At 40.0% G+C, this 26,647-nt stretch overlaps 2 protein-coding genes and 1 pseudogene across 4 annotated transcripts in view; 2 read left to right on the top strand and 1 right to left on the bottom strand.

Moving 5' to 3' along the window:
* Positions 1-26,647, top strand: part of SLC25A12 (solute carrier family 25 member 12) — a 209,209-nt gene that overhangs the window by 27,221 nt on the left and 155,341 nt on the right. The window lies entirely within an intron of this gene.
* HAT1 (histone acetyltransferase 1) overlaps positions 1-26,647 on the bottom strand; it is a 72,610-nt gene that overhangs the window by 6,404 nt on the left and 39,559 nt on the right. For all 3 annotated transcript variants that reach the window (XM_066346597.1, XM_066346595.1, XM_066346598.1), the window contains 6 exons: positions 14,098-14,277; positions 13,706-13,827; positions 13,101-13,205; positions 12,667-12,773; positions 7,532-7,683; positions 3,330-3,446 (listed from right to left, as the gene is read on the bottom strand). In XM_066346597.1, the coding sequence (XP_066202694.1) occupies positions 3,330-3,446; positions 7,532-7,683; positions 12,667-12,773; positions 13,101-13,205; positions 13,706-13,827; positions 14,098-14,277 (783 nt within the window). The remainder of the gene's footprint in view (positions 1-3,329; positions 3,447-7,531; positions 7,684-12,666; positions 12,774-13,100; positions 13,206-13,705; positions 13,828-14,097; positions 14,278-26,647) is intronic.
* On the top strand, positions 5,358-6,143 carry LOC136378678 (protein YIPF5 pseudogene; annotated as a pseudogene).

Below are 26,647 nucleotides of genomic sequence, written 5' to 3'. Positions count from 1 at the left end.
ACTGAGAAGCCAGCCAGGGCCTATCATTCTTTAGAGTAGAAAATATCTGCTTTTATTAACTATTGAAATTCCCATTATTTGGCATAAATTTATGAATACTATTTAGACTCAGAATTCATCACCCCCCCATTTGCTAGTTTACCTACATGTAAAATGTCACATAAGTATCTGAGGTGTATAATTCAGTACTTTATTTTACTGTACTAAAAACAATTTTAATACTCTTAAATGTTGCCTGACCAGGTGGTGGCACAGTGGATAGAGCATCGGACTGGGATGCGGAGGACCCAGGTTCGAGACCCCGAGGCCACCAGCTTGAGTGCGGGCTCATCTGGTTTGAGCAAAGCTCACCAGCTTGGATCCAAGGTCGCTGGCTCGTGCAAGGGGTTACTCGGTCTGCTGTAGTTCCATGGTCAAGGCACATATGAGAAAGCAATCAATGAACAACTAAGGTGTCGCAACAAAAAAAACTGGTAATTGATGCTTCTCATCTCTCTCCGTTCCTATCTGTCCCCATCTATCCCTCTCTCTGACTCTCTCTCTCAAAAAAAAAACAAAAAACTCTTAAATGTTGTCATAACATCTAATTTTACTGTTCTATATGCCCAAATTTCATCATAAAGAAAATTTCTAGCCAAAATATTATTAAAGATCAAAATCTTTGGAAAAGACCATTTCTACCAATTTTCTGATGTTTTTCTGAGTTGACAAACATCAAATAAAATGCTACTTTAGATAATTTTTGGAACGAGAGACCATTATAAACTTATTATGACCTGTTATATGCAAATCATAATTAGAAAATTAATCCACTGAATTGCTTAATGAAATGATTCTATGAAGAACTATATATATATGAATTATATATACAATGATTATGTTTATTAGTGAGAGGGATAAACAGGGACAGATAGGAAGGGAGAGAGATGAGAAGCATCAGTTCTTTGTTGCAGTTCCTTTGTTGTTCACTGATTGCTTTCTCATATGTGCCTTGACTTGGGAGCTCCAGTAGAGTAAGTGACCCCTTGCTGAAGCCAGCGACCTTTAGGTCATGTCTGTGATCACACACTCAAGCCAGATGAGACCACATTCAAGCTGGCAACCTCGGGGTTTGGAACCTGGGTCCTAAACATCCCAGGCCAACGCTCTATCCACAGCGCACTGCCTGGTCAGGCCATACAATGATAATTATCATAAATTATTTTTTTTTTTTTTTTTTTTCATTTTTCTGAAGCTGGAAACAGGGCGAGACAGTCAGACAGACTCCCGCATGCGCCCGACCGGGATCCACCCGGCACGCCCACCAGGGGCGGTGCTCTGCCCCCCAGGGGGGCGATGCTCTGCCCATCCTGGGCGTCGCCATATTGCGACCAGAGCCACTCTAGCGCCTGAGGCAGAGGCCACAGAGCCATGCCCAGCGCCCGGGCCAACTTTTGCTCCAATGGAGCCTCGGCTGCGGGAGGGGAAGAGAGAGACAGAGAGGAAAGCGCGGGCGGAGGGGGGGTGGAGAAGCAAATGGGCGCTTCTCCTATGTGCCCTGGCCGGGAATCGAACCCGGGTCCTCCGCACGCTAGGTCGACGCTCTACCGCTGAGCCAACCGGCCAGGGCCATAAATTATTTTTATATTCAGAAATGTGATATGTTTGAACAGAATTACAATGATAAATTAGGAAATACAGTTGCACCATCAAGTATTAAGATGCTATAAAGGAGAACAGCTGGGATTCAACACAAGGAATAGTGTAACCCAATATACCATTAACATTCAAAATATTAGCTCCATAGGCCCTGGCCGGTTGGCTCAGTGGTAGAGCGTTGGCCTGGCGTGCAGGAGTCCCGGGTTCGATTCCAGGCCAGGGCACACAGGAGAAGCGCCCATCTGCTTTTTCACCCCTCCCCCTCTCCTTCCTCTCTGTCTCTCTCTTCCCCTCCCGCAGCCGATGCTCCATTGGAGCAAAGTTGGCCCGGGCACTGGGGATGGCTCCTTGGCCTCTGCCCCAGGCGCTAGAGTGGCTCTGGTCGCGACAGAGCTACACCCTGGATGGGCAGAGCTTCGCCCCCTGGTGGGCGTGCCGGGTGGATCCCGGTCGGGAGCATGCAGGAGTCTGGCTGCCTCCCCGTTTCCAACTTTAGAAAAATACAAAAAAAAAAAAAAAAAAAAAAAAAAATTAGCTCCATAAAGCAGAATCAAATATAGCTTGAATTAATGTAGCAAAATCAGAACTATGCATACTTAATAAATCAATTACTGATTAATTTCCTTTCTCCTTGAATAGTAAGATTCAGATTTGTCATTTATATTCCAGATACTATGCTATATTAAGTGTACAGGCAGAGGCAGATTAAGGTCAGTTGAGGCCCCGGGTGTAGAAGAAAGCGTTGGGCCCCTTAAAAAAAAAGACAGGGAAAATAAAAATACATGTTAACCATATTTTTAAATAAATAAAAAATATTATGTATTATTAATGTTAAAATTGTACATATGAAACCAAACTTGGTGTCAGAAAAAAGTGTGAAGTTGGGGTTTTGTGGGACCCTTCAGAAGTCAGGGCCCAGGGTACACACCTGGTGCGCCCGCCATTAAATCCACCTCTGTGTACACACAGGTATAGTGTATATAAAAACAGCAACCACCACACATCAGGTGCTCAGTAATATTTGTAGAATAAATTAACAAATATTCTCCCTAATCAGCTTACTGCCCAGCTGAAACTATGATAAGAAATCCCCATTTACACAAGTTGGCATGGACAATATCTACCTTAATAATGGCCAAATGATGATGAGGCCAAACCTGACCTAGGAGGGGAAATATCTGAGCTAGACAAAAATACTGGGGATGAGAAGAAAAGGAGGGGAAGGTACAAGAAGGATGTTAAAAAAATAAAAGATAAATAATACTAAGCTGCAAGCTCAGCTATGGTAAAGCATAGAGATTATAAATGGCAACAAAGACCATATTTAGGAAGAAGGGAACAAAGGCAAACAATACATATGGCAAATGGGAAGACGAAAGACTTAGAAAAAACTAAGGATGATTGGTTAGGAAAGAGTCTGGACATTCAGATTTTTAAAAGATGCATACCAATGAAAGAAAAAATAACCATGGGTAGACTATCCTTGGAGTTAGTTTTTAAATGAATGAGGTTTTTTATAGCTTATACTGGAAAATTATGACTGAATTCTTACAACTGGAAAAATAATTTTACTTTTGTAAAAGTTAACTTAGCAAAATGATTTAGACTTTCCCATACACTGGCATTTGTTAGACTTCCTTCTCCATTTTAAACAGCAACAATATAATGTATAAGACTCTTGAAAGTCCTACCTTATATGGGCTAATTAGTCTTCTTTTAATATCCAATCTATAGCTTCTGTATTGTTCAGCATCACTCATGTCAGTTACTAGTAGTCGAAGAATTTCATAAACCCGTCTAGCATGTTGCTAATGAAGAAAAAAAAAAATATATATATATATATAAAATAAACATTTCAAATTATTAATAGTGACATTTTTCCCAAAAGAACACAGGATATACAGAATATCTGCTATGGTCCAGAAACTGTGCTCCATACCAGAGAAAAAGCAGTAAAAGACAGTCTCTGCCCTCAGGATACACAAATGACTGAGGTATAGTAAATGACAAATATGTAAAAGGTATTATGGTAGCATAACCTGGGAAGGGGAGAGATGTTAGAAGAGGATTCCTGGGGGAATCTTCAGCTGAATCTTAAAGGGAAGGGAGCATGCCATTCCAGAAAGAAAGGAGTACACTGTGTGTGTGTGTGTGTGTGTGCATGCACTTGCATGTACACACACACACACACACAAACAGGAGGAGCTTGATAGTGCAGCAGCACAAAATGCAAAGCAAAGTGCAGAAGTATCAATAGAATGAGGCTGGAGCAAGATCACAGAGCCTTAGATACTGGATTAAAGAGCTGGGTTTCATTTATAAAGTGACAGAAATGGGGAAGTGAGTAAAGTGCACAAATTTGAGTTTCAAGTAAAGCACTCTCTCAGCTATGTAGAAATGGAAGCAAAAAGAAGGGCAGACAGACCAATTAGGAAGCCTTTTCTTAGGCAAGATTGGCTGGGGAAGAGCATGTGGAACAATTGACTTTTCACAGTTCAGGAGGCAGAAAAACATAAATCTGAAAAAAAATTATAGTCTAAGAAAAAGGAGTTAAACAATATCCGTATATAGACAAGAGTTAAAACTGTAAGCCTGTAAAACTGTAAGCACAGTGTTCTTACTTGTGCTATCTAGTTCATGCCCTCATTTTTGCCTGATTATTAATAGCTCAGCTTCCTAATTGGTCTGTCTGCCCTTCTTTGTACTTCCATTTCTACATGGCTGAGAGAATGCTTTAATTAAAACTCAAATTTGTGTACCTTGCTCACTTCCCCATTTCTGTCAATGGAAAATGGGAGAGGCCAGAAACCTATAGTAGAGTGACAGTTAAAGCGGGGGCAGAGGACAGAGAAACAGTCAAACAAATATTAGATTTAAGAAGTTTTGGTGTCAATGAAGCCAAAAGAGTAGCCCACAGTTGTTAGTGCCGTTTCACTTATATATTTATTGGGGGGTGGAGAGGGAAGGGCATGTATAGGTTGGTTGGGAAGATGATAGTTGAACTTTCCTGAAAGGGACAACTGAGCTGAGCCTGACGAGTAGTATCTGGTCAGGCAAAGACAGAGGAACCGGAGGAGGAGTTATCAAGGGCAAAGGGAACAGTACACATATGTAAAGGAACATACAAGGAGGAAAGGTGTAGCATAGCTGGAAATGGCAAGAGGTTCAGTAAAGCCAGAGCATACAGGAAAGTGGTGGGAAGTGAAGGCTAGCAAGGTAGGCAGGGTCGATTATGGTGGGCTCTGTGTGCCATATTAAAGAGCTTTAATTTCTTGAAGGGAAAAAAAGCATGATTAAAAACAAATGTGTTCATATTCCCTTTCTTTTAAAAGATGAGCTACTGAATAAATTGTCATTAATAAGGTTTAATGCAGTCTGGAGATATTAGTTATTTCTAAGACATTTTATTACAATGTTTTAATGCAGAAGTTGGAAAGTTTCAGTTCAAATTAAGTTGTTTGTTGAAGGCCAGTGATTAAGAAACTTTTGGTATAGTTTTGGAGGTCAGGAGGTAAATATGAATTGAAGATTTAGATGAGAGTTCTCAGGCAGCATAAATAAAAAAACAAATGGGGACTGAACAAAGAACGCTGAGGAAGAATTGTATTTAGGGAGCCTACAGAGGAACAGAAGCCAGTGAAAGTATCTCAGAAAAGATGATCACAGAGTTGGAAGTTATTTGGCGCTGCTGGAGCTTCTGCTGCCACCTCCATGTCTGATCATCTGCGATATCAAGCTTTGATAACTTAAACACATGTTTGTACTGGACAAGTTACAGCACTGATGACCAATCACAGCAGTCCTATGATTATGGAGTGGAGGACCCTATAGCAAATGGTGTACTGGCTATGACTACGCACAACAAAGCCGGTTTGTCCCTCCAGATGTGACGCAGCCAAAACAGCCATACACCAGGCAGATTTTCCAGCTATTTCAGGCATTACTCCAAATATAACCTCAGCTATTTTATGGAAACAACTTTGAGGATGTGTCATCTTCGTTACAAGAATTAGGTATCTATATTGACCACAACTGGCAAAAAATCTGTAAGTGTTGTATCCATTAAAAGTAGCAGATAGCAGCCTCATGAATGAGACAGATCTGGCAGGACCCAGAATTTCTTGCCTTGCCTTTGGAGCCACACTGTTACTGGCTGGAAAAATCCAGTTTGGCTGTGTATATGAATAAGTGCAACTGCATGTCTAGGAATTGTTTATTAGACTTAAATGATACAACAGGTGTTTCATTTGGTTGTGCGACATGTGTCCTTGGATATTATCTTCTTCCTATGATTCTACTTTCCAGCTTTGCAGTGGTATTTTCTTCACAAGGAATTGTAGGAACCATTCTCACTGCTTGAATTATTAGATGGTGTAGCTGTTCTGCTTCCAAAATTTTTATTTTCTGCATTAGCCATGGAAAGACAGCAAATTCTAGCAGAATATCCTTGTGCTTTGTTACATGGAGACTTTGCCCTCATTTCTGTTTTGTTTTTTTTTTTTTAACTGAATTTATCTGAAATGTGCACATCCTTGGGCAACATACAAAACAAACTGCTGCCATGCAACTCCATGCAGATCTAACGTTTGACTATTGGAGCAATGGAAGTAAACGTGTATCTTTTGTTCAGTTTTATAGAACTTGTGAAAACTATACTGGATTTATGTTCAATATGATTAGCTTTAGTATTTGTGCTTATGTAAATAGGAAGTGCTGTTGCATTCCTGTTCCTGCAGACTTTGAAAAACAACTTTTTTTCCTTAAATTATATTATGATGTTTTGGAGAGATTTTTATCAACAGTGAGAAACTAAGCACAGAACTGATAATCTTTCTTAAAAACAACCCAGACATAGTAAAGAAGAGAGAAGACTTCAGAAATATTTTCCCAAAGAATTAGGAAAGAAAAATCACCTGTATTCTCAAGTCAGATGCACTTCAAGCAAAAAAGTAATCCCAGTGTAGTTTATGAGTTTGCACTTCAAAAATCTGACATTCTTTTAAAGTATCTGATGAAATTTTTGCTAAAATTCAATGATGCAAAAGTTCAGTCTGCCATACTGCACACATGAAATGTGAACACCTATTTAGATGTTAGCATTAACTAAAACATAGTGGCCTAGACTGGACACATTTATGCTCGTAGTTGGATCTCTAAGTTTCCTAGAAAAAAGAAAATCACTAACCTTTTTTGAAAAAAAAATGTTATCAGTGTAAAGTGCATTTGATGCTTATTAAAATTTTCCCAAACAACTGGAAAACCAGGAACTATAGTGTCTTAATAGCAAGGGATAGGAGGTTAATAGTATCAAATACTATCTGATACTATGTCATTATTGGAATAACCTTCATTCCACATACTTCGATAATCTAAATTCTACCCATTCTTCAAGGCTTAGATCAAATGCAAACCCAAAATACTGATTCCCTTGCTTATATAAATATAATAAATTACCTCCTCTCAACTCCCATGCTATTTTTTGCTGTACCTATCTTAAGATATTTAGTACTTTAAAATTCAAATAAATATAAAGTAAAAGTCAAATGTTTTACTCTAACCCTTTTCCCTGCCAATACTGTTTCCAGGGGTATTAACTGTTTTACCAGTTTAGATATAAACATTTTCTTAAAAAGCAAAAATAAGATCCTACTGTCTATCTTTGTTCTGCTTGTCATACTTAATATAGCCATTAAATAAATTATCATCCCATTCTATTAATGAGGAAATTGAGGCACAGAAGGTGAACTAAATTGCCGTTAAGTCACAGAGCAAGTAGTGGAGCCAGATCTGAACCCAGGTAATCTGGCTTCAGAGCCTGTACTCCTAATAACTGTTACTCCCCACATGTGTATTCTTAATGTACTTGCAATATTTAAGTTATGTACTTAAATACCTTATTTATTTTAAACTTTTGCTGTGCCTCTATTGCCATATCTTCATTAAATCCTTGCATTAATTTCTCCCGGGAAAAACAGGGCAAATCTTGACAAAGCTTCACAAGTACAAAGTCTCTTAATTTCACATAGATTTTAGATGGATCTTCCGCTAAAGAAATAAAGCAGAATAACATTTCTTTTACCCAACATAATGTCTTTATCATTTGCAATCTCAATACATTTGGTAGGCCAGAAAGGCAAATTTTCTTAAAACAATTATACCTATATGAAAGTTACAGTGTGAAAAGATTATTCCTTATAAATCAAATAACAGTACTATTATCTTTGCTAAATAAAATTATAGCTGCACTCCTTTTGCAAGACATGTTATTTGTGAAATTAGAGCTACTCCTTTCAAAAGCAACCTTTTTGACTGGTGTGTTACCGTATGCATCTTAGCTTTCTTTTTTAAATTTATTGCTTTTTTAGAGAGACAGGAAGGAAGGGGAGGAGGGAGGGAAGGAGGCAGAGAGGGAGGGAGGGATATAACCATTGGCTGTTCTACTTAGTTGTGCATTCAATGGTCACTTCCCATATGTGCCCGGACTGGGGATTGAACCTGCAATATTGGTGTTTCGGGACAATGCTCCAAGCAACTGAACTAACTAGCCAAGGCCAGCTTTATTTCCAATTCAAGTAGCTGTATAAACAAGAAATTCAAATTTGGACATTCACTTCCAAACTAAGTATTTTCTGGTATCTAAGGATTCCAAAGCTCAATTTATATAACATCCTTACATTAATCCAATAACCTTTATAGCCTGCTATACTTAAAAATAGTCTTTTATAGAAGCAAATTTCTTTTAGAGAGCAAAGTAAAAATATGATTTTGATCCTTTCTCTATTTGCATTTGAATAGCATAAATCATCATGTTTGTCCATGTTATCTATTATTAGACTAAGAAGTGGACAAGGGAAACATCAAAACATGATGGGTAGAAAGAATACTGCACAATTAGAGAACATGAGTCTGAGTCCCATTTCTGTCATTCACAGATGTAGTACCTTCAGCATTCACCTCACTTCTCTAAGCCTTCATTTTCTAATCAGCAGAGGGCTTGAAATACTGTTAAAATCTGAACTAGTTCATGGATCATAAGACTTAACATTGTTACAATATCAATAATAGTCTACTAATTATTCCATGCAATCCCTGTCAAAATCCCAGCTGGCTTTTTGTTTGTTTCAGAAATTAATAAACTCATCCTAAAATTCATATGGATATGCAAGGAACCAAGAAGAGCCAATATAAACAAAAGAACAAAAGCTAGAGAACTCACATTTTTCTTTTCTTTTGAGAGAGACACACAGACACACACACAGGGAGAGAGATGAGAAGCATCAATTGGTAGTTGCATCACTTTAGTTGTTCACTGACTGCTTCTCATTCATTCATGCCTTGATGGGGGGCTGCAGCTGAGCCAATGACCCCTTGCTTAAGCCAGCGACCTTGGGATCATGTCAGTGATCCCGTGCTCAAGCTGGCGAGCCTGCACTCAAGCCAGCATCTCCAGATTTCAAACCTGGGACTTCAGTGTCCTAGGTCAATGCTCTATTCACTGTGCCACCACCGGTCAAGCAGGACCCACATTTCTTAATTTCAAGACTTACTACAAAGCTACAGTAATCAGGATGGTGTGGTACTAGCGTAAGAATCAAGAAATTGAGACTTAAAAATCAACCCATACAGGCCCTGCCTGGTTGGCTCAGCATTAGAGCGTTGCCCTGGTGTGTGGAAGTCCCAGGTTCGATTCCCAGTCAGGGCACACAGGAGAAGCAACCATCTGCTCCACCCCACCCCCACTTTGTATCTCTCTCTCTTCCCCTCTCATAGCCATGGCGAGCCATGGCTTGAATGCTTTGAGCAATGTTGACCCCTGGCACTGAGGATGGCTCCAGAGCTTCAGGCTCAGGCACTAAGATACCTCAGTTGCCAAACAACAGAGCAGCAGCCCCAGATGAGCAGAGCACTGCCTGGTGCAGGTTTGCCAGGTGGATCCCGGGCAGGGTGCATGCGTGAGTCTGTCTCTGCCTCCCCTCCTCTCATTGAATTTAAAAAAAAAAAAGAATCAACCAATGAATGCATACATATGTGGAACAATAAATTTGTTTCATATCCCTTCCTCTCTCTAAAATCAATAAATTAAAAGACAAGAAATGTAAAATGGTACAGCCACTTTGGAATATAGTGTAGTGTTTCCTCAAAAGATGAAACAAAATTACCACACTTTCCATAATTTCTACTTCCAGGTATATACCCAAGGGATATGAAAACATTCTATTGTAAATGCAGCTCTCTTCATAAGTCTTGAATAAACAAATTGTTGATTCTATTTATAAAGTTACACAATTGAGATATATTCAAAAGCTATATATATCTTAAGATACTGACATCCTCAAAAGGAAGACAGTACACGATATAAAGAACCGTCTTCTAATATTTTACTTTAAAATTTAAGTGCTAAAAAAAGAGAAGAAAACGAATAGCAGTTACACCACAAACACCTGTGTGTATCCTGTAACATAGGCCATTGATGATAAGTTTTAATTATCACTATATCTAGCTCTATGTCAGATAAGGTTATCTCAATATCAAGAATATCCTGAATTGCAAAGGGAGCTCCAAAGCCTACTAAAGAACCACAAATTTAAGAAAAATATACAAAATAATGGAGAAAGAGGCAATTAAAATGATCAAAGAGTAGAAAATTCCACTTTTTATTAAGAGGACTGGATATGGAATCTAGGAGAAATATCTTGATGAGAACAGTTGATAAGGCATTTTTAGTGTTTTACAATACTGAGAAATATTAACACTGAAAATAAAGGTTGATACCCCAGTTTTCAAATTCAGAAGTCCTTTAGCATGTTTAGCCTTTTCTCTTTAGAGACTTTAGTTTGCAACGAATAAAGGCGACCATTATTGATGACTCTTCACTGAGAGTTAAGAAATAAATTCTTTATCTGTTAATTGGTGCTAAGTATCAAGGACTTTATTAGTTGGAGCAGACAGAAGAAAGTAATTAAGAGGCTTCACAGAAACAACCCTTGCTGACACATTACCCACTAGAGAACACAAAGACTACTTATGTGAATTCTAAGTCTTCAGATTAAAAAAAAACAAACCAAAAACAAAAAGACTCCTTTCATGTAGGACCAAGTCCAAGCTCTATAAGTAAACAAAAGCTAAACAATTTTCAGCTGAGCTAAAAGAGAATATTGTTTATATTATACTTCTATAATTTTATAAGTCACTAAGCAGTGATGGTGTTACAAAACTTTTGATATAAACTAACTTTAGTACTGACTGCTTATCTCGCAAGCTTCCAAACCATTTCACAGGAGCAGAAAAGTCAGATGAAAATATAACTCAACTATATAAACATTTATTTCCCTCCAATTTATTAACAGGATCAATTCAAAATCTGTTTTGGGTAACTTTAATTTTATTTAGCCTGGTCAAGCAAAACCACTATATTATTGAATACATGAAAAATGAAAACACTAATAATTTGCCTGCTAGCCTAGGTATATTATTTAGATCCACATCTAGTGTATTTTTTTAATGTCTTTAAATAAACTGATAAAATTCCAAAATAAGCATTTTTAATAACTTAACAGTTTTTATGCATTAGTTAAGTGAATTTTTAAAAAAAAGATGTATCAAACTTATAAATTTAATAACACTAATTTGGATGTCAATATCTGGTATAGTATTCTTTAGGGGGGAAGTGACTTTCAGTTTAATTGGCAACTTTATGAGTAACAATTTTCTTTTTTTTTTTTCTCTTTTAGCAAGAGAGACAGACGGGAAGGGAGAGAGATGAGAAGCATCAATTCTTTGTTATCACCTTAGTTGTTCATTGATTGCTTCCTCATATGTGACTTGACCAGGGAGCTACAGTCAAGCCAATGACCCCTTGCTGAAGCCAGTGACCTTGGGCTCAAATCAGCGACCATGGGGTCATGTCTATGACCCCATGTTTAAGCCAACGACCCCATGCTCAAGCTGGTGAGCCCACATTCAAGTCCGCGACCTTGGGGTTTCCAACCTGAGTCCTTTGTGTCCCAGTCCAACGCTCTATCCTCTGTGCCACCACCTGGTCAAGCAAGTAACAAATTTGAAAGTGTAACTCAAGAAAAAATAATGACAATATAAATGTTCCTTGGCCACTTTGGTTCTTTGGTAATTCACATATTTACATACTATCTATCATATGTAATTCCATGTAATGATTAATTCTCCTTTTAAAGAGTAGAGTCTCTTTCTTTTAAGCATCCTATTCATAATAACACTTCTATGGCTAATTCATACTAAAAGATGTTTTCAAAACAAATAGGCCTAGCCTGACCAGGCAGTGATTCAGTGGATAGAGTGTTGGCCTGGGACTATGAGGTCGCCAGCCTGAGCAGTCTCACCAGCTTGAATGCGGGGTCGCCAGCCTGAACCCAAATGTCGCTCGCTGGCTTGAGCAAGGGATCACTGGTTCTGCTTTGGCTCCCCAGTCAAGCAATCAATGAACTACTAAAGCGCCTCAACTACAAACTGATGCTTCTCATCTCTCTCCCTTCCTGTCTCTCTCCACCTCACTAAAAAACAAACAGGCCTACATTTCACCTTGTAAACTAATGTTGTAAAGACACGCATTTTAAGAATATAAAACACACACTTTAAGAAATGTGTGTTCTATTCAGGAACCACTTACCTTGACATTTTTCCTCAGTAAGGTTTAAAATATCCTGCCCCTACATGAAAATTACAACATGGTCTCTAAGCAATGCAACTGTTTGCTAAATAAAAGGGACAAATAAGTCACACCATACTTGCAATATATTCATGTCTGACCAAGATTCTCCCATAATATTCATTATCTTCGATTTGTTCAATTAATAAGCACTGCATACATTGAGATGCAATCCAATCCACACAAGGTTATGATTTAAAATGGAACCTTAAGCTATCTTTAGACAGTTGAAAAAAGACTCAAGGACAATGCTGTTTAAAATAGAATAGTTATCTCTGACCAAAAAAAAAGCAAATCAGTAAATTTTTAGAAAGGCTCTTTCAGTACACAAATCAAATTTTACATACCTGTAATATCAAGAACAGAAGGAAATCCAATATAATATCTATGAACTGTTTCAAGAAGTTGAGCACCATGGCCTTGACCTTGAAATGGAGTTAGTATCAGCATCTGACTACAGTAAAGAAATTATTTTAAAATTAAAATATCACAACATGACTAGTTTAAAAATTGCAAATCACTGCAATATTATAAATATTTTTAGGTCTGTGACTTTTTTTTCAATCAACTGTCAAGAAATCAAAAAATTATTAAGATACTGCAAATTGGCTTAATCTTCCTCACTGTTTCCAAGGGAACAATGAAATAAATCAGTACATAGCCAATGAATACTGGTGATTTTTTTAAAAAACAAATCAACACTAGTATAACAAGTATTGGAAACTTCAGCAGTTCCTTCTTCTGAAATAAAAGACAAGGCACGTGTTATACTGCCAATTACCTTACACGTGGCCGGGTTTTGTCTGGGTATACATAGTAATTATAGACTGTCATGTAGCCTACAGTCGCAAAGAGCGTAGCTCCATCCTTATTATACTTCTCAAATCTGCAGATAAAACAGAAAGCCAAGCAGGTCAATTACAGTCACGCTCCCATGCAGTGTCCATTTTCTTTTCCATTCTCTGACTGAATTTTCAGTGTCAGCAAGCTACTCTGTGAGGGCCCAATGGGTACACCTGCTATGTTCTGAATGTACAATTCACTTAATTGGTGTGCAGAAACTTGGATAAATCAGACCTCTTTACATCACTTCAGTGCACTTGCCTATTATAAAGATGAATAGGTGGCAAGTAAAAGAAAACACAGGCAAAGCTCATTTTACTGTTTAAGCCTACATTCACTGCCCTAACAGACAACAGCATTTAATTCCGTTCTATTCTCAAGGTCTCCCAAAGCATAATGAAAGAAAACTCAAGCCTCATAAACAATAGTTTTTCTTTCCTGGGAAAAATATCATTATACTGTCCCAATAATTGGGCCACCACAATTAAAATGCTGGCTTTGTGGAGGTAATAAGGTCTACTGTTGCTATAGAACTGTACTTACACTAGAAAATAGTGCCATCTTTCATCATCCACGTCAATAAAGCTGGCAGTTTCAATAAACCACATCAAAAAGGTCTGAAGCCTTTCATGATATTCTCGAAAGCCTCTACATGTCATGTCAGCCTAGGGAAAAAGCCAGGAAAAGTCAGGTGAAACTCATCACAGAGGTAAGTGAAAGTGTGCAGAACACAAAACAATCCTGTGGGAAAATGTTTAGAAGTCTCGGATTGAGATGTGTACACAGACACAAATACAAAGCAGACCTTTGTTTTTAATGCGCAAAAAAATTTGTTTCCTGAAGTTAAAACGAAATCATTGAAAACAACAAAATAGCACACGGGTTTCAGGTATATGGAGTCCTTTTACCCAAAAAATATTTAGATTTATTTTTACCTTGTATATCTGAAAGGTAAAGTTTTCTCCTCCTGTTGGACTTGGAACAGAGTATGTATGGAGTAAGGTTCCAAATGGCTTAAAATCAACTTCTTTTTCCAGCAAAGAAAGAAAATCATTTGTGTTTGTGCAAAATCCAGGTGGGATGATTTGTCTAATTTTGCCCTCGACATCATCTGCCTAAGGAGTGGAGGTTAAAGGACATAAAAAATTTAATATATTTGACTTTTAACTGAACATGCTTCATTTTTTTAAAAAAAATGCACAAAACCCACAAAACTTCAGTTCATAATTAAATAAACATGCAGTGACGTGGAAAGGATGAGTTTCATGTGCACAAGGATACATGCCACACAAATCTGAGATGAACACAACCATAAAAGAAATAAAGAGAAGCAGCCTAAAATCAAGTGCAAGAATGAGAGCTACTAAACTTCTAATATCATGCTGAAAATGCTACCTCTATCCCTTCAGGACAATCTGAACTGGCCGAAACAAAAGGCTGCTTATTATTTAATGTGTGTCAAGGAGGCCATATTATCCAAGACATGAAAAGATCACCAGCAGTAGTGAGAGACTAGAGTCTGCCCAAAGGAACAGCAACCTCACAATGAACAAGGACACAGATCACAACTCTCACATACACAAGCTCAAGATTAAGATAACTTAAAATGATATACCCTCTTAGGAAATACATAAATCATATGAACATATTATCCACTCATCCCTATAATGTGACACAATTTTTATGGACTTGGGTTTGTAACAGTTAAGAGAGACAAGCATGGACAACAAAATTCAACTCAGAGATTAAAACTACCCTTCTTAAACAACCTCAATGAATGTTAAAACTATCAGCTGAGCAGACTTCATAATCCTTTTCAAAACCCCAAAAGACCACTTGATTGAATACATTTACTACTTCTCTTTAACCATGAATATTTGATGAAGTCTTACAATAAAGTATTACTGCTTCTCACCAGGCAATAAAACTTAATGAATTGGTCTCAACTTAACAAAACCTTATCCCTCAATACAGTCCCTAAAAGCCTGACATTACATTCAACAAAATGAGCTTGCATTCTATTCAAACTTTTTCCTGAACAAAGAAGCCAGGTTTTTACTTAATGGAGTTTGCCGTGAGTTCAGCTGTAATGTTTGTATTGTATCTATATCCACAAGGACCGACACAAGAACACTTTGTGTTAACTTACTAAGCAGCTCTTTCATACCGTTTACATGCATGATGGGTATTAGTTCTAAACCAAGACCCTTGCTACTTAGCATTCAAAACAGGGAAATTAAGATGCTTAGGACAAAATACACTACAAAAGGCTAATATAACATGCTACTAATTCCTTTCCTTTCAACCATCTTTTATAACTAAGTAGAAGCAATGCACCTGCAGATGAATAGCACTTTATTATCATTCAGTTACATTTTAGGATTGAGAACCAAGGATGGAGTTTATCACAAACAAGTTTTATTTTCAGTTCTTTGGCACCACCAACATTTATATATAACTTGTTTATAGCTATAAAAAAAGAAAGCTATTATTTAAAATGTAGCTCAACATTTTGCCCAACAGCTTATTTCTAATATGTACATCAGTCTTTGTAATCCATTCATACTCAAAATCAAATAAACTGCATTTGATAGGATTATTTTTATTTTAAAAGGACTATTTGATAAATACTTCTCCTTGGAACTGCTATCTAGATCATCCTCAGCATATTTTATAGAATCTGTACAATTTCAATAATTACAAGAGAAAAATGTAATAAAAAGGGGTAGTTTTAATAAATCTGTTTTATGGCAATTAAAATCCAGAGTAGTGATGAGTAAAGTAGTGTAATTTTAGTTCATGATTGAAAAATGAAATGCTATTTAAATAAACAGGTTTATAATCTACCAGTTTAAAAAAAAACACTTCAAGGCATTTATAGTGTACAGAATTTTAACTTTCAAAAAAACTTTCCCTGTGTCCTGTCTTCTCAACAAGGCATTGCAAAGCATGATCACATAACTTCACGTATCTTGCATCAAATGTACTTCAAAGATTTCTTGGACACTCCTAAATTTCAAGGAGCAGTTCTGGTAGAAAACAAAACAGCACAAAGGTATGAAACTCAACAAAGTTGAAAGATAGTTCATGTTTAACTTTCAGCCTTCAAGGGATACCTATTTATTGTAATAAATATCAAGTAAATATTTTGCTTCGGGCAAGTTTACAGAACTTTCACAGAGGAATAAAAGGCTAAGATTAAAAACAAGTAATTTGTTATTTATAAGTTTTTAAAAAATGTACAGGGTAGGGCAAAAGTAGGTTTACAGTTGTTTGTATGGAAAATAATACAATTAATAATACAAAATTAAACTTTTGCATGCTCACAACTGTAAACCTACTTTTGCCTCACCTTGTATTTTGGCTAAGTATGTAAAACCAAATGGCTTTTTTTTTAAGGATTTTATTTATTGATTCAAAAGAGAGAGAGAGACAGACAGAGAGAAAGGTGGGGGAGGGATTGAGAAGCATCAACCAGTAGCAGGTGCCTCTCATATATATACCTTGACCGGGCAAGCCCAGGGGTTCGAACCAGCAACCTTAGCACTCCAGGGTGACACTCTATCCACTGTGCCACCACAGGTCAGGTATAAATAGATTTTCAAACCTAAAATTCAGAACTTTGCTTCACTAAAGGAAAAATGTTTACACTTCTTTATTAAATGGTTTCTGTTACAGGAAAAAAAGTTTATAACCACCATGTCTTTGAGATCTATACTCTTTCCAAAAGAATGAATATATTTTAGTTCAGTTAAATATCCATTTTTCATAATGTATCTGGCCAGATAATAAAATCATCACTAGAGAAAAACCCCATCTAACCATTTTTAATTGAACGTATAACTAAAGATTAACTGAAACCTTTAGTCCCAAAGATTGTGGCTAAAAGTTTAGATTACATTTCTGAAGATTACTGAAAAACTCCCTATCTTGAAGAACACTATTCTCAATTTCAATTAAAATTATGCAAAATTGTAGCTTTAGAAAGAATAAGAAATTAAGCTGAATAGATCAAGAATTCAGAATAAAACCTGATACACTTAATAAAGATACATCTCAAAATTTTTTCCTAACATTTGGCAATATTTTTTAAAAAGAAAAGTATACAGCCCAGTTGGCTCAGCAGTAGAGCGTCAGCCCGGCGTGTGGAAGTCCTGGGTTCAATTCCCTGTCAGGGCACACAGGAGAAGCGCCCATCTGCTTCTCCACCCTCCCCCTCTCCTTCCTCTCTGTCTCTCTCTTCCCCTCCTGCAGCCAAGGCTCCATTGGAGCAGAGCTGGCCCGGGCATGGTCTCCGCCTTAGTCGCCAGAATGGCTCCGGCCCCAAAAGAGCAATGCCCTAGAGGGGCAGAGCTTCACCCCCTAGTGGGCATGCCGGGTGGATCCCGGTTGGGCACCTGCAGAGTATGTCTGACTGCCTCCCAGCTTCTAACTTTGGAAAAAATCAAAAATATAAATTTTTAAAAATTTTAAAAAAAAGAAAAAGCAAAGGATAGAAGTAATTATTCTATTTAGGTCTTATGTTAGGTGAATCATGATGAAATGTTCTAGATTATATAATCCCTCACTATGGTCATTTTATTTTGTTTGTTTTGTTTTTTGCATTTTTCCGAAGCTGGAAATGGGGAGGCAGTCAGACAGACTCCCGCATGTGCCCGACTGGGATCCACCCGACATGCCCACCAGGGGGCGTCACTCTGTTGCATCCAGAGCCATCCTAGCGCCTGAGGCAGAGGCCACAGAGCCATCCTCAGCGCCCGGGCCATCTTTGCTCCAATGAAGCCTCTGCTGCAGGAGGGGAAGAGAGAGACAGAAAGGAAGAAGAGGGGGAGGGGTGGAGAAACAGATGGGCACCTCCCCTGTGTGCCCTGGGCGGGAATCGAACCCAGGACTCCTGCACGCCAGGCCGACGCTCTACCACTGAGCCAACCGGCCAGGGCCACTATGGTCATTTTTAACTTGCAATTTCTATACTTTGTTACACATGAGATAATCCCATGAAGCAATTTTTACTTTTATGTATCACTGCATAAAGCAATGTGCCTGAAAACTGGTAGTCTGCTAAAATAAAAATTGTTTAACATTTACATTTGTATTTATATACATTTGAAAACCAAATTATAGTAAGTCCTCACTTAATGTCACTGATAGGTTGTGACTTGAATTGAAACAATATATAATGAAATCAATTTTACCACAGGCTAACTGATATAAACAAGAGTTAAATTCCCACAGAATATCATCAATGTTACAATGACACAGAATGAAACGAGATTATTCAAGGACCTATACCTCTTTAGTGAGTTGTTTTTTTTTAAATTTTTATTTATTTATTTATTCATTTTAGAGGGGGGGGAGAGAGAGAGAAAGAGAGAGAGAGAGAGAAGAGGGAGGAGCAGGAAGCATCAACTTCCATATGTGCCTTGACCAGGCAAGCCAGGGTTTTGAACCGGCAACCTCAGTGTTTCCAGGTTGACGCCTTATCCACTGCGGCACCACAGGTCAGGCTAGTGAGTTATTTTTGAAATACCAATTTTAAGGACATGTTAGATAGGTGGTACTTGCTGTCTTTTACATTGCTGAAGTGGCAGAGGCTTAACATTAACTTTAATTCTAAGAATACCTAAGATATGCTATAAAAGCAAGCAAAGAAAATTCCGCATCTGCTTAATTTGCTGTATTTTAAATTCTCTGACAATATTTAAATTGTACAAATTTGATTACTGTTAGAGAAATTAATAGTGTAAATTTTTTCACTACTAGAAAAACAATGGGGCCCTGGCAGGTTGGCTCAGTGGTAAAGGATCGGCCTGAAGTGTTGATGTCCTGGGTTCAATTTCCAGTCAGGGCACACAGGAGAAGTGACCATGTACTTCTCCACTCCTCCCCCTTCCCTTGTTCTCTCTCTCTCCTCCTCCTGCAGCCATGGCTCAACTGGTTTGAGCGAGCTGACCCCAGGCACTGAGGATGGCTCTGTGAAGCCTCTATCTACCTCAGGCACTAAAATACACATAGTTCAGTGTGAGCAGGGCCCCAGATGGGCAGAGCACCAGCCCCAGAAGGGGCTTGTTGGGTGGATCCCGGTCAGGGCACATACAGGAGTCTGTCTCTCTGTCTCCCCTCCTCTCAAAAAAAAAAAAAAAAAAAAAAAAAGATTAAAGAACCCCAAAACAATGGTTGTATATGTTTGTTTTTATTGCATTAGTGTTTTCTTACATGAACTCACTAATTCCAAAATAAAAACCTCAATATAGGGCCTGGCTGATTAGCTCAGTCGGTTAAGAGTGTCATCCAAAAACAACAAAATTGTAGGTTCAATCCCTGGTCAGGGCACACACAGAAAGCAACCAATGAATACAAACTGAGTGGAACAACAAATGAATGTTTCTCTTCCTCCTCCCCTCTCACTTCCTTCCTCTCTCTAAAAATCAATCAATACAATCAAAAAGGAAAAAAAAAAAAGCCCTGGCAAGAGTTCAGTTGGATAGAGCATCATCCTGAAATGCCGAGGTTGGAGCACATACAAGAACATCTCCGTTTTCCTGTCTTTCTCTCTCTCTCTCTACCTCTCTCCCATCCAAATACTAACCAGGTCCAACCCTAGCTTCTGAGATCATATGAGATCAGGGGAGTTCAGGGTGGTATTGCTGTAGACTCCCTACCTCTCTTAACACCACACACACACACACACACACACACACACACACACACACACACACACCTCAATATATAATTTTAAAATTTTCTATATACAACCAATAAAATATAAAAAGCTTTAAATACATTGAGATTTCATAGTCCATAAAAGCATTACTCATAAAGAACAGTCACAATTATCAAAGAGTACAGTGAAATATTACTCTAACAGATTTTTTCATTTTCTCAAGATTAGATTTTGTAAGTGCATAGAATTTTTCTGTAAGAGATTCTAAAGAATCTAGAAAAAAATTTTTAATTTGCTCTTATCTAATCTCAAATTCAATCCATATAAGGGAGACAAGATTATTAAAATCAACAGATAATACTTTATCCATGTATTTTAACCTCTTCTACCAAATCTTTCCCAGAAATGCTAGCAATTAACAAGCCTGAACCATCATCTTAGTTACACACCCTTTCATTTAAAAGCAATGAAATTACCTCAAGAGGGCAAAAGGTATTAATAAAAGCAAAGGTCAGGGACAACCACAAGATGAACAAACTGTCAGTGTCTCAATAATCTAGTTTATTTTGTTGTAAAATTCAGAATAATTATGTTGCCTTTAATTTAATTTTTTTACAGAGACAGAGAGAGAGAGTCAGAGAGAGGGACAGATAGGGACAGACAGATCAAGAGAGATGAGAAGCATCAATCATTAGTTTTTCGTTGTGACACCTTAATTGTTCATTGATTGCTTTCTCATATGTGCCTTGACCGTGGGCCTTCAACAGACCAAGTAACCCCTTGCTCGAGCCAGCGACTTTGGGTCCAAGCTGGTGAGCTTTGCTCAAACCAGATGAGCCCGCACTCAAGCTGGCGACCTCGGGGTCTCAAACCTGGGTCCTCCGCATCCCAGTCCAATGCTCTATCCACTGCGCCACCGCCTGGTCAGGCTAATTATGTTGCCTTTAAAGGTGAAGGCTGCCCTGGCCAGTTGGCTCAGCGGTAGAGCGTCGGCCTAGCGTGCGGAGGACCCGGGTTCGATTCCCGGCCAGGGCACACAGGAGAAGCGCCCATTTGCTTCTCCACCCCTCCGCCGCACTTTCCTCTCTGTCTCTCTCTTCCCCTCCCGCAGCCAAGGCTCCATTGGAGCAAAGATGGCCCGGGCGCTGGGGATGGCTCTGTGGCCTCTGCCCCAGGCGCTAGAGTGGCTCTGGTCGCAATATGGCGACGCCCAGGATGGGCAGAGCATCGCCCCCTGGTGGGCAGAGCGTCGCCCCATGGTGGGCGTGCCGGGTGGATCCCGGTCGGGCGCATGCGGGAGTCTGTCTGACTGTCTCTCCCCGTTTCCAGCTTCAGAAAAATGAAAAAAAAAAAAAAAAAAAAAAAAAAGGTGAAGGCTAGTGGAGATGTTTTACAGGCATCTTAACTCTGACTTAAAAAGTTTATGTACAATTGGAGAATTCAACTTGGAAAAGAATAATAATAATGAAAGATTAATATAACAAAATTCTAATAACCAAACTTCTAAGCAGATTTGCTGTGGTTTCTGACCATCTAAAAAGGGTATATTTTTCATATGCAAAAATGCTATACAGTATATATCTGCAAAATCTCAAAAATGATAGAGTATATAATAGACAAACTTAACACATCTGAAACAAAAATCTTGATCCCCCCAATCTACTTTTCTAACCTTCCCTACTTCAGTTAATAGTACCACCTTTAACTGGTATTATCCCCCATCCATCACACTGAATTCAACAGCAAATCCTACTGGCTCTCCCTCCAAAATATATCCTCAATAAAACAACTAAATGTGGAGATTCCAAGATGGCAACAAAGTAGGTGGACGTTCCAATTGCCACCTCCCAGGACCAAACTGGATTACAACTAAATTTAAGAACAACTATCTTGAAAAACCAACTATGGACTAAATGAAGAGGAGTCTATAACCAAGGATCACAGAAGAAACCTCATCGAAACTGGTAGGAAGGGCAGAGACTTGGAAAGGGCTGCCCTGCTCCCAGGAGTGAGCAGAGGAGGGTCCAGAGGGACTCGCACTGCGGGATGTTCACCCTGAGAAGGGAGGGTCCTAAGCTCAAGGCCAGGCAACCCAGCCTAGAACCCGAGCCTAGAAGAGACGCCAACATAGCATTTGGTGGTGAAAACAGCCAAGGTCTCTGTCTTTGAGAAAGAGACGGGAGCTCTCAGAGATGCAGGCTCCATCTTAAGGGCCAGCGCAGAAAATCTTGTTCAAAGCCACTTACCCGGAGCTTTGGCGGGGGCGATCTGAGAGGACTCGAGTTGCATGAGGAGGCTGTGAAATTGGAGGCCCATGGAAAAGCACTGTGGAGGACGGCCACCAGACCCCTGTGCTCAGTCATTCTCCAATGCTACAGTTGCCATCTTTTTTCGGTGGAGCAGACCCCTCCTCTGTGCAGCTACAGCCTGGGAGAAAGCAACTGCCCCATCCTCGGGAATCCCTCCTGGCCCACCCTATAGAGACTGGGCTGTTCTGAGAAATAAGCCAGGAAGCAGGGGGCACAGCAGTGACTCAGTTTTCTGGCTCTGAGGCCTAAGTTTCCCACCTCTGCCCCCCCCCCACGGCACTTTCCCAAGACTATGGCTGCTGCTTCCACCTCATAGGAGACTCAGAAGACACTGTCTGGACTACAGACAGACCACATCTCTGGGTCTCAGAGGCCACACCCTACTGAGGTCTGTAAAAAAAAAATCTGGACAAACTGACACCTGGGGCAGAGAGGCCAATCCACACCCACCACTCTTCCTAACCCAAGGGTCCCCAAACTGCGGCCCCCTGAGGCCATTTATCCAGCCCCCGCCGCACTTCCAGAAGGGGCACCTCTTTCACTGGTCAGTGAGAGGAGCACATTGACCATCTCATTAGCCAAAAGCAGGCCCATAGTTCCCATTGAAATACTGGTCAGTTTGTGATTTAAATTTACTTGTTCTTTATTTTAAATATTGTATTTGTTCTCGTTTTGTTTTTGTACTTTAAAATAAGATATGTGCAGTGTGCATGGGGATTTGTTCATAGTTTTTCTTATAGTCTGGCCCTCCAACGGTCTGAGGGACAGTGAACTGGCCCCTGTGTAAAAAGTTTGGGGACCCCTGTCCTAACCCCTGAATTGCCCCAGGTTCTAGACTCTACCAGAGGTTTGATTTCAGTGGCCAAACCCAACAAGCAGCCAGCAGACAGAGACTGCAGGACAAGGATATCAGGGGACCCTGGCCTTTTGCGGACCTTCCCCCAGGCCCAGTGTGGATAAAAGCCAGCTTAGGTGTTCGGCTTGGTATTTCCATGTGCACCTAGGCCCAGAAAAGGCAGCCAGAAACTCTAGTTTGCTTATAGCTCCGAGAAGGTTGCTGAGGGCCACTCATGGGCAGTGTCCTCCACTGGTCTGTGCCAGGTTCCCTCCACGGAGGCCCAGGGCCAGCATATCCAGGGGCCAACTGTAGAGAGCATCATTCAGGACCTAATGACCCTTGCTGGTGGCATGTCCTAAGGGAGTGCTCATAGGACACTGGGCCCAGCTGAGGTGAGTTCCGCTTTCTGTGGTCAGCACCAGCACAGCAGCTTGTGCACAATGGACAGGGTGGAGCTTCACAGTGGACCACCCTGGGTCCTGGATATACTGCCCCACTGGATTAGGTTCCACAGGGGAAGGCAGAGAGGCTTGGAGCATGGACATTCAAGGTATGGGTCTCCTAGAGCCTATTGTTGAGTCCAATTGAGGGGCTTAGCCACTTTCTAGGTGGAGGGGCATAGTCAGCCCCAGGGGAGGACTCTTACAGTCTTCCTTCTTGACAACAGGGGCTCCCCAGCTGAAAGAAATTCTGCAGACAGGGCTATCAGCCCCACCCATTCTGAACCTGCTGCTCACTTCGCTGGGGAGAAATAGAATTGGAGTATTCAGCACAGTCTGAGGGATTAAGCTCTGGAATAGGGGCCACTTTCCCCATACTGAACTCCTGATCAAGAGACCCCTGAAGTAGGAGGTCCCAATAATGTTGTATTCCCAACCTCAGTTGCCCTAACCCACCAAGCTAGCAACCTATAGAAGGGTTGGTGAGGTGAGGCCAGTCTGAGCTCACACTACAGTCTGTCTACAGAAGACTCTGTGGGAAGACCATGCAGCTGTAAGAGGAGGTAGAGAAGCTGAAAAGTGGAGGCAAATCTTATGGAGCTTGGGGCTTTTACGGAGCTGCTGTCATCTCTAAGCAGGAGGAAACTGGTCCTTACACACAAGTTGGCCCCTCCCACACTATTCAGGCACAGAAAACACAGACACAAATAGTGTACAGATGATCAAGGTTGACCCTTAGAGCCAGCAGCCTGAAGGGATAACCCCACCCATGGAAGGAACAACTGCATTCAATACTCACATACAACAAGAGGGTAAATATTATTCTCAAGAAGCTTTCCTAGAGCAAGGAACTCAGGTGGCTTGAAAGTCAGTACTGAGCCCATCTTCCTCAGAAAGACACCAGAAAGAACATCATAGGAGAGCTACCTAATACACGGAAAAAATGGGCAAATAAAGAAATCTGACCGAAATGAATCAACAAGAGAAATCCCCAGAGAAAGAATTAAATGAAATGGAACTAACCAAACTATCAGACGCAGTTTAAAATAACAGTTATTTAGATACTGAAGGATCTTAAGAGCAACAATGGATGATCACAAAGAGAACTTAAAGAGATAGAAAGCATCAAAAAGGGCACTGAAATCATAAAAAAGAACCAATCAGAAATGACAAATAAAATAACAGAAATGAAGACTGCACTAGAAGAAATCAACAGCAGGCTGAATAAAGTGGAGGATCAAATGAGTGATTTAGAAGATAAGATAAACAGAAGCACAGAAGACCAACAACAACAAAAAAGAGGCTCAAAAAGACTGAGGAAACTCTCAGAGACCTCTGTGACAACATGAAGAGAAACAACATCTGCATCATAGGGGTTCCTAAAGGAGAAGAGAATGAACAAGGGATAGAGAACCTGTTTAAAGAAATCATAGCTGAAAACTTCCCTAAATTGATGAAGGAAAAAGTCACACAAGTTCATTAAGTACAGAGAATCCCATTAAAGAGGAATCCGGCCTGGCCGGTTGGCTCAGCGGTAGAGCGTCAGCCTGGTGTGCGGGGGACCTGGGTTCAATTCCCGGCCAGGGCACACAGGAGAAGCGCCCATTTGCTTCTCCACCCCGCCCCCCCTTCCTCTCTGTCTCTCTCTTCCCCTCCCGCAGCCAAGGCTCCATTGGAGCAAAGATGGCCCAGGCGCTGGGGATGGCTCCTTGGCCTCTGCCCCAGCTAGAGTGGCTCCGGTCGCGGCAGAGCGACGCCCCGGAGGGGCAGAGCATCGCCCCTGGTGGGTGTGCCGGGTGGATCCGGGTCGGGCGCATGCGGGAGTCTGTCTGACTGTCTCTCCCCGTTTCCAGCTTCAGAAAAATACCCAAAAAAATACAAAAAAAAAACAACAACAGAGGAATCCAAGGAGGCCTACACCAAGACACATTATAATTAAAATACCAAAGTTAGGCCCTGGCCGGTTGGCTCAGCGGTAGAGCGTCAGCCTGGCGTGCGGGGACCCAGGTTCGATTCCCGGCCAGGGCACGTGGGGGAGGCGCCCATTTGCTTCTCCACCCCCCCTCCTTCCTCTCTGTCTCTCTCTTCCCCTCCCGCAGCCAAGGCTCCATTGGAGCAAAGATGGCCCGGGCGCTGGGGATGGCTCCTTGGCCTCTGCCCCAGGTGCTAGAGTGGCTCTGGTCGCGGCAGAGCGTCGCCCCTGGTGGGCGTGCCGGGTGGATCCCGGTCAGGCGCATGCGGGAGTCTGACTGTCTCTCCCTGTTTCCAGCTTCTAAATAAAAAAAAAAACAAAACAAAAAAACAAAGTTAAGAGACAAAGAAAGAATACTAAAAGCTGCAAGAAAAAGCAGTTAATTACCTACAGAGGAGCTCCTATAAGGTGATAACTGACTCAACAGAAACACTTCAGGCCTGAAGGGATTGACAAAAAATATTCAAAGTGATGCAAAACAAGAACCTATAATCAAGACTATCCAGCAAAGCTATCATTTAAAATTGAAGGAGAAATAAAATACTTCCCAGACAAAAACACTCAAGGAATTTGTTACAACCAAACCAGTACTGCAAGAAATGTTAAAGGGCCTGCTATAAAAAGAGAAAGGAAATAAAAATGATATAGAGGATTGTAGGTTTAATGACTAAAATGGCAATCAATAAGTAACATTTCAATAACAACCTTAAATGTAAATGAATCAAAAGAATGAATGAATCAAAAGATAGAGGGTAGCTGCATGGATAAGAAAACAGGACCCATATATATGCTGTCTATAAGAGACCCACCTCAGAACAATATACACACATAGACTCAAAGAGAAGGGATGGAAAAAGATATTTCATGCAAATGAAAATGAAAAGCTGAGACAGCAATGCATATATTGACAAAATAGAACAAAGGCTTACTATATTTGTAAATATAGTAAGGCATTAAGAAGGTCACTACATACGATAATAATTAAGAAAGAAAGCCAACAAGAGGATATAACCATTGTAAATATTTATGCACCCAATATAGGAAGCACCTAAATATATAAAGCAGATTTTGACAGACATAAAGGCTGAGATCAACAATACTATAATAATAGGGGATTTTAATACTCCACTACCATCAATGGATAGATTCTCCAGACCGATAATCAACAAAGAAGCACCAGCTTCAAATGACACACTAAATCAACTGGATTTAACTAATACCTTCAGAACTTTTCACCTCAAAGCAGCAGAATATACGTTCTT

The sequence above is a fragment of the Saccopteryx leptura genome, chromosome 7 (genome assembly GCF_036850995.1).
Source record: "Saccopteryx leptura isolate mSacLep1 chromosome 7, mSacLep1_pri_phased_curated, whole genome shotgun sequence".
Classification (NCBI taxonomy): Eukaryota; Metazoa; Chordata; class Mammalia; order Chiroptera; family Emballonuridae; genus Saccopteryx; species Saccopteryx leptura.
The sequence above is the reverse complement of the archived record's forward strand: the minus strand, read 5'-3'. Positions and strand labels throughout refer to the sequence as shown.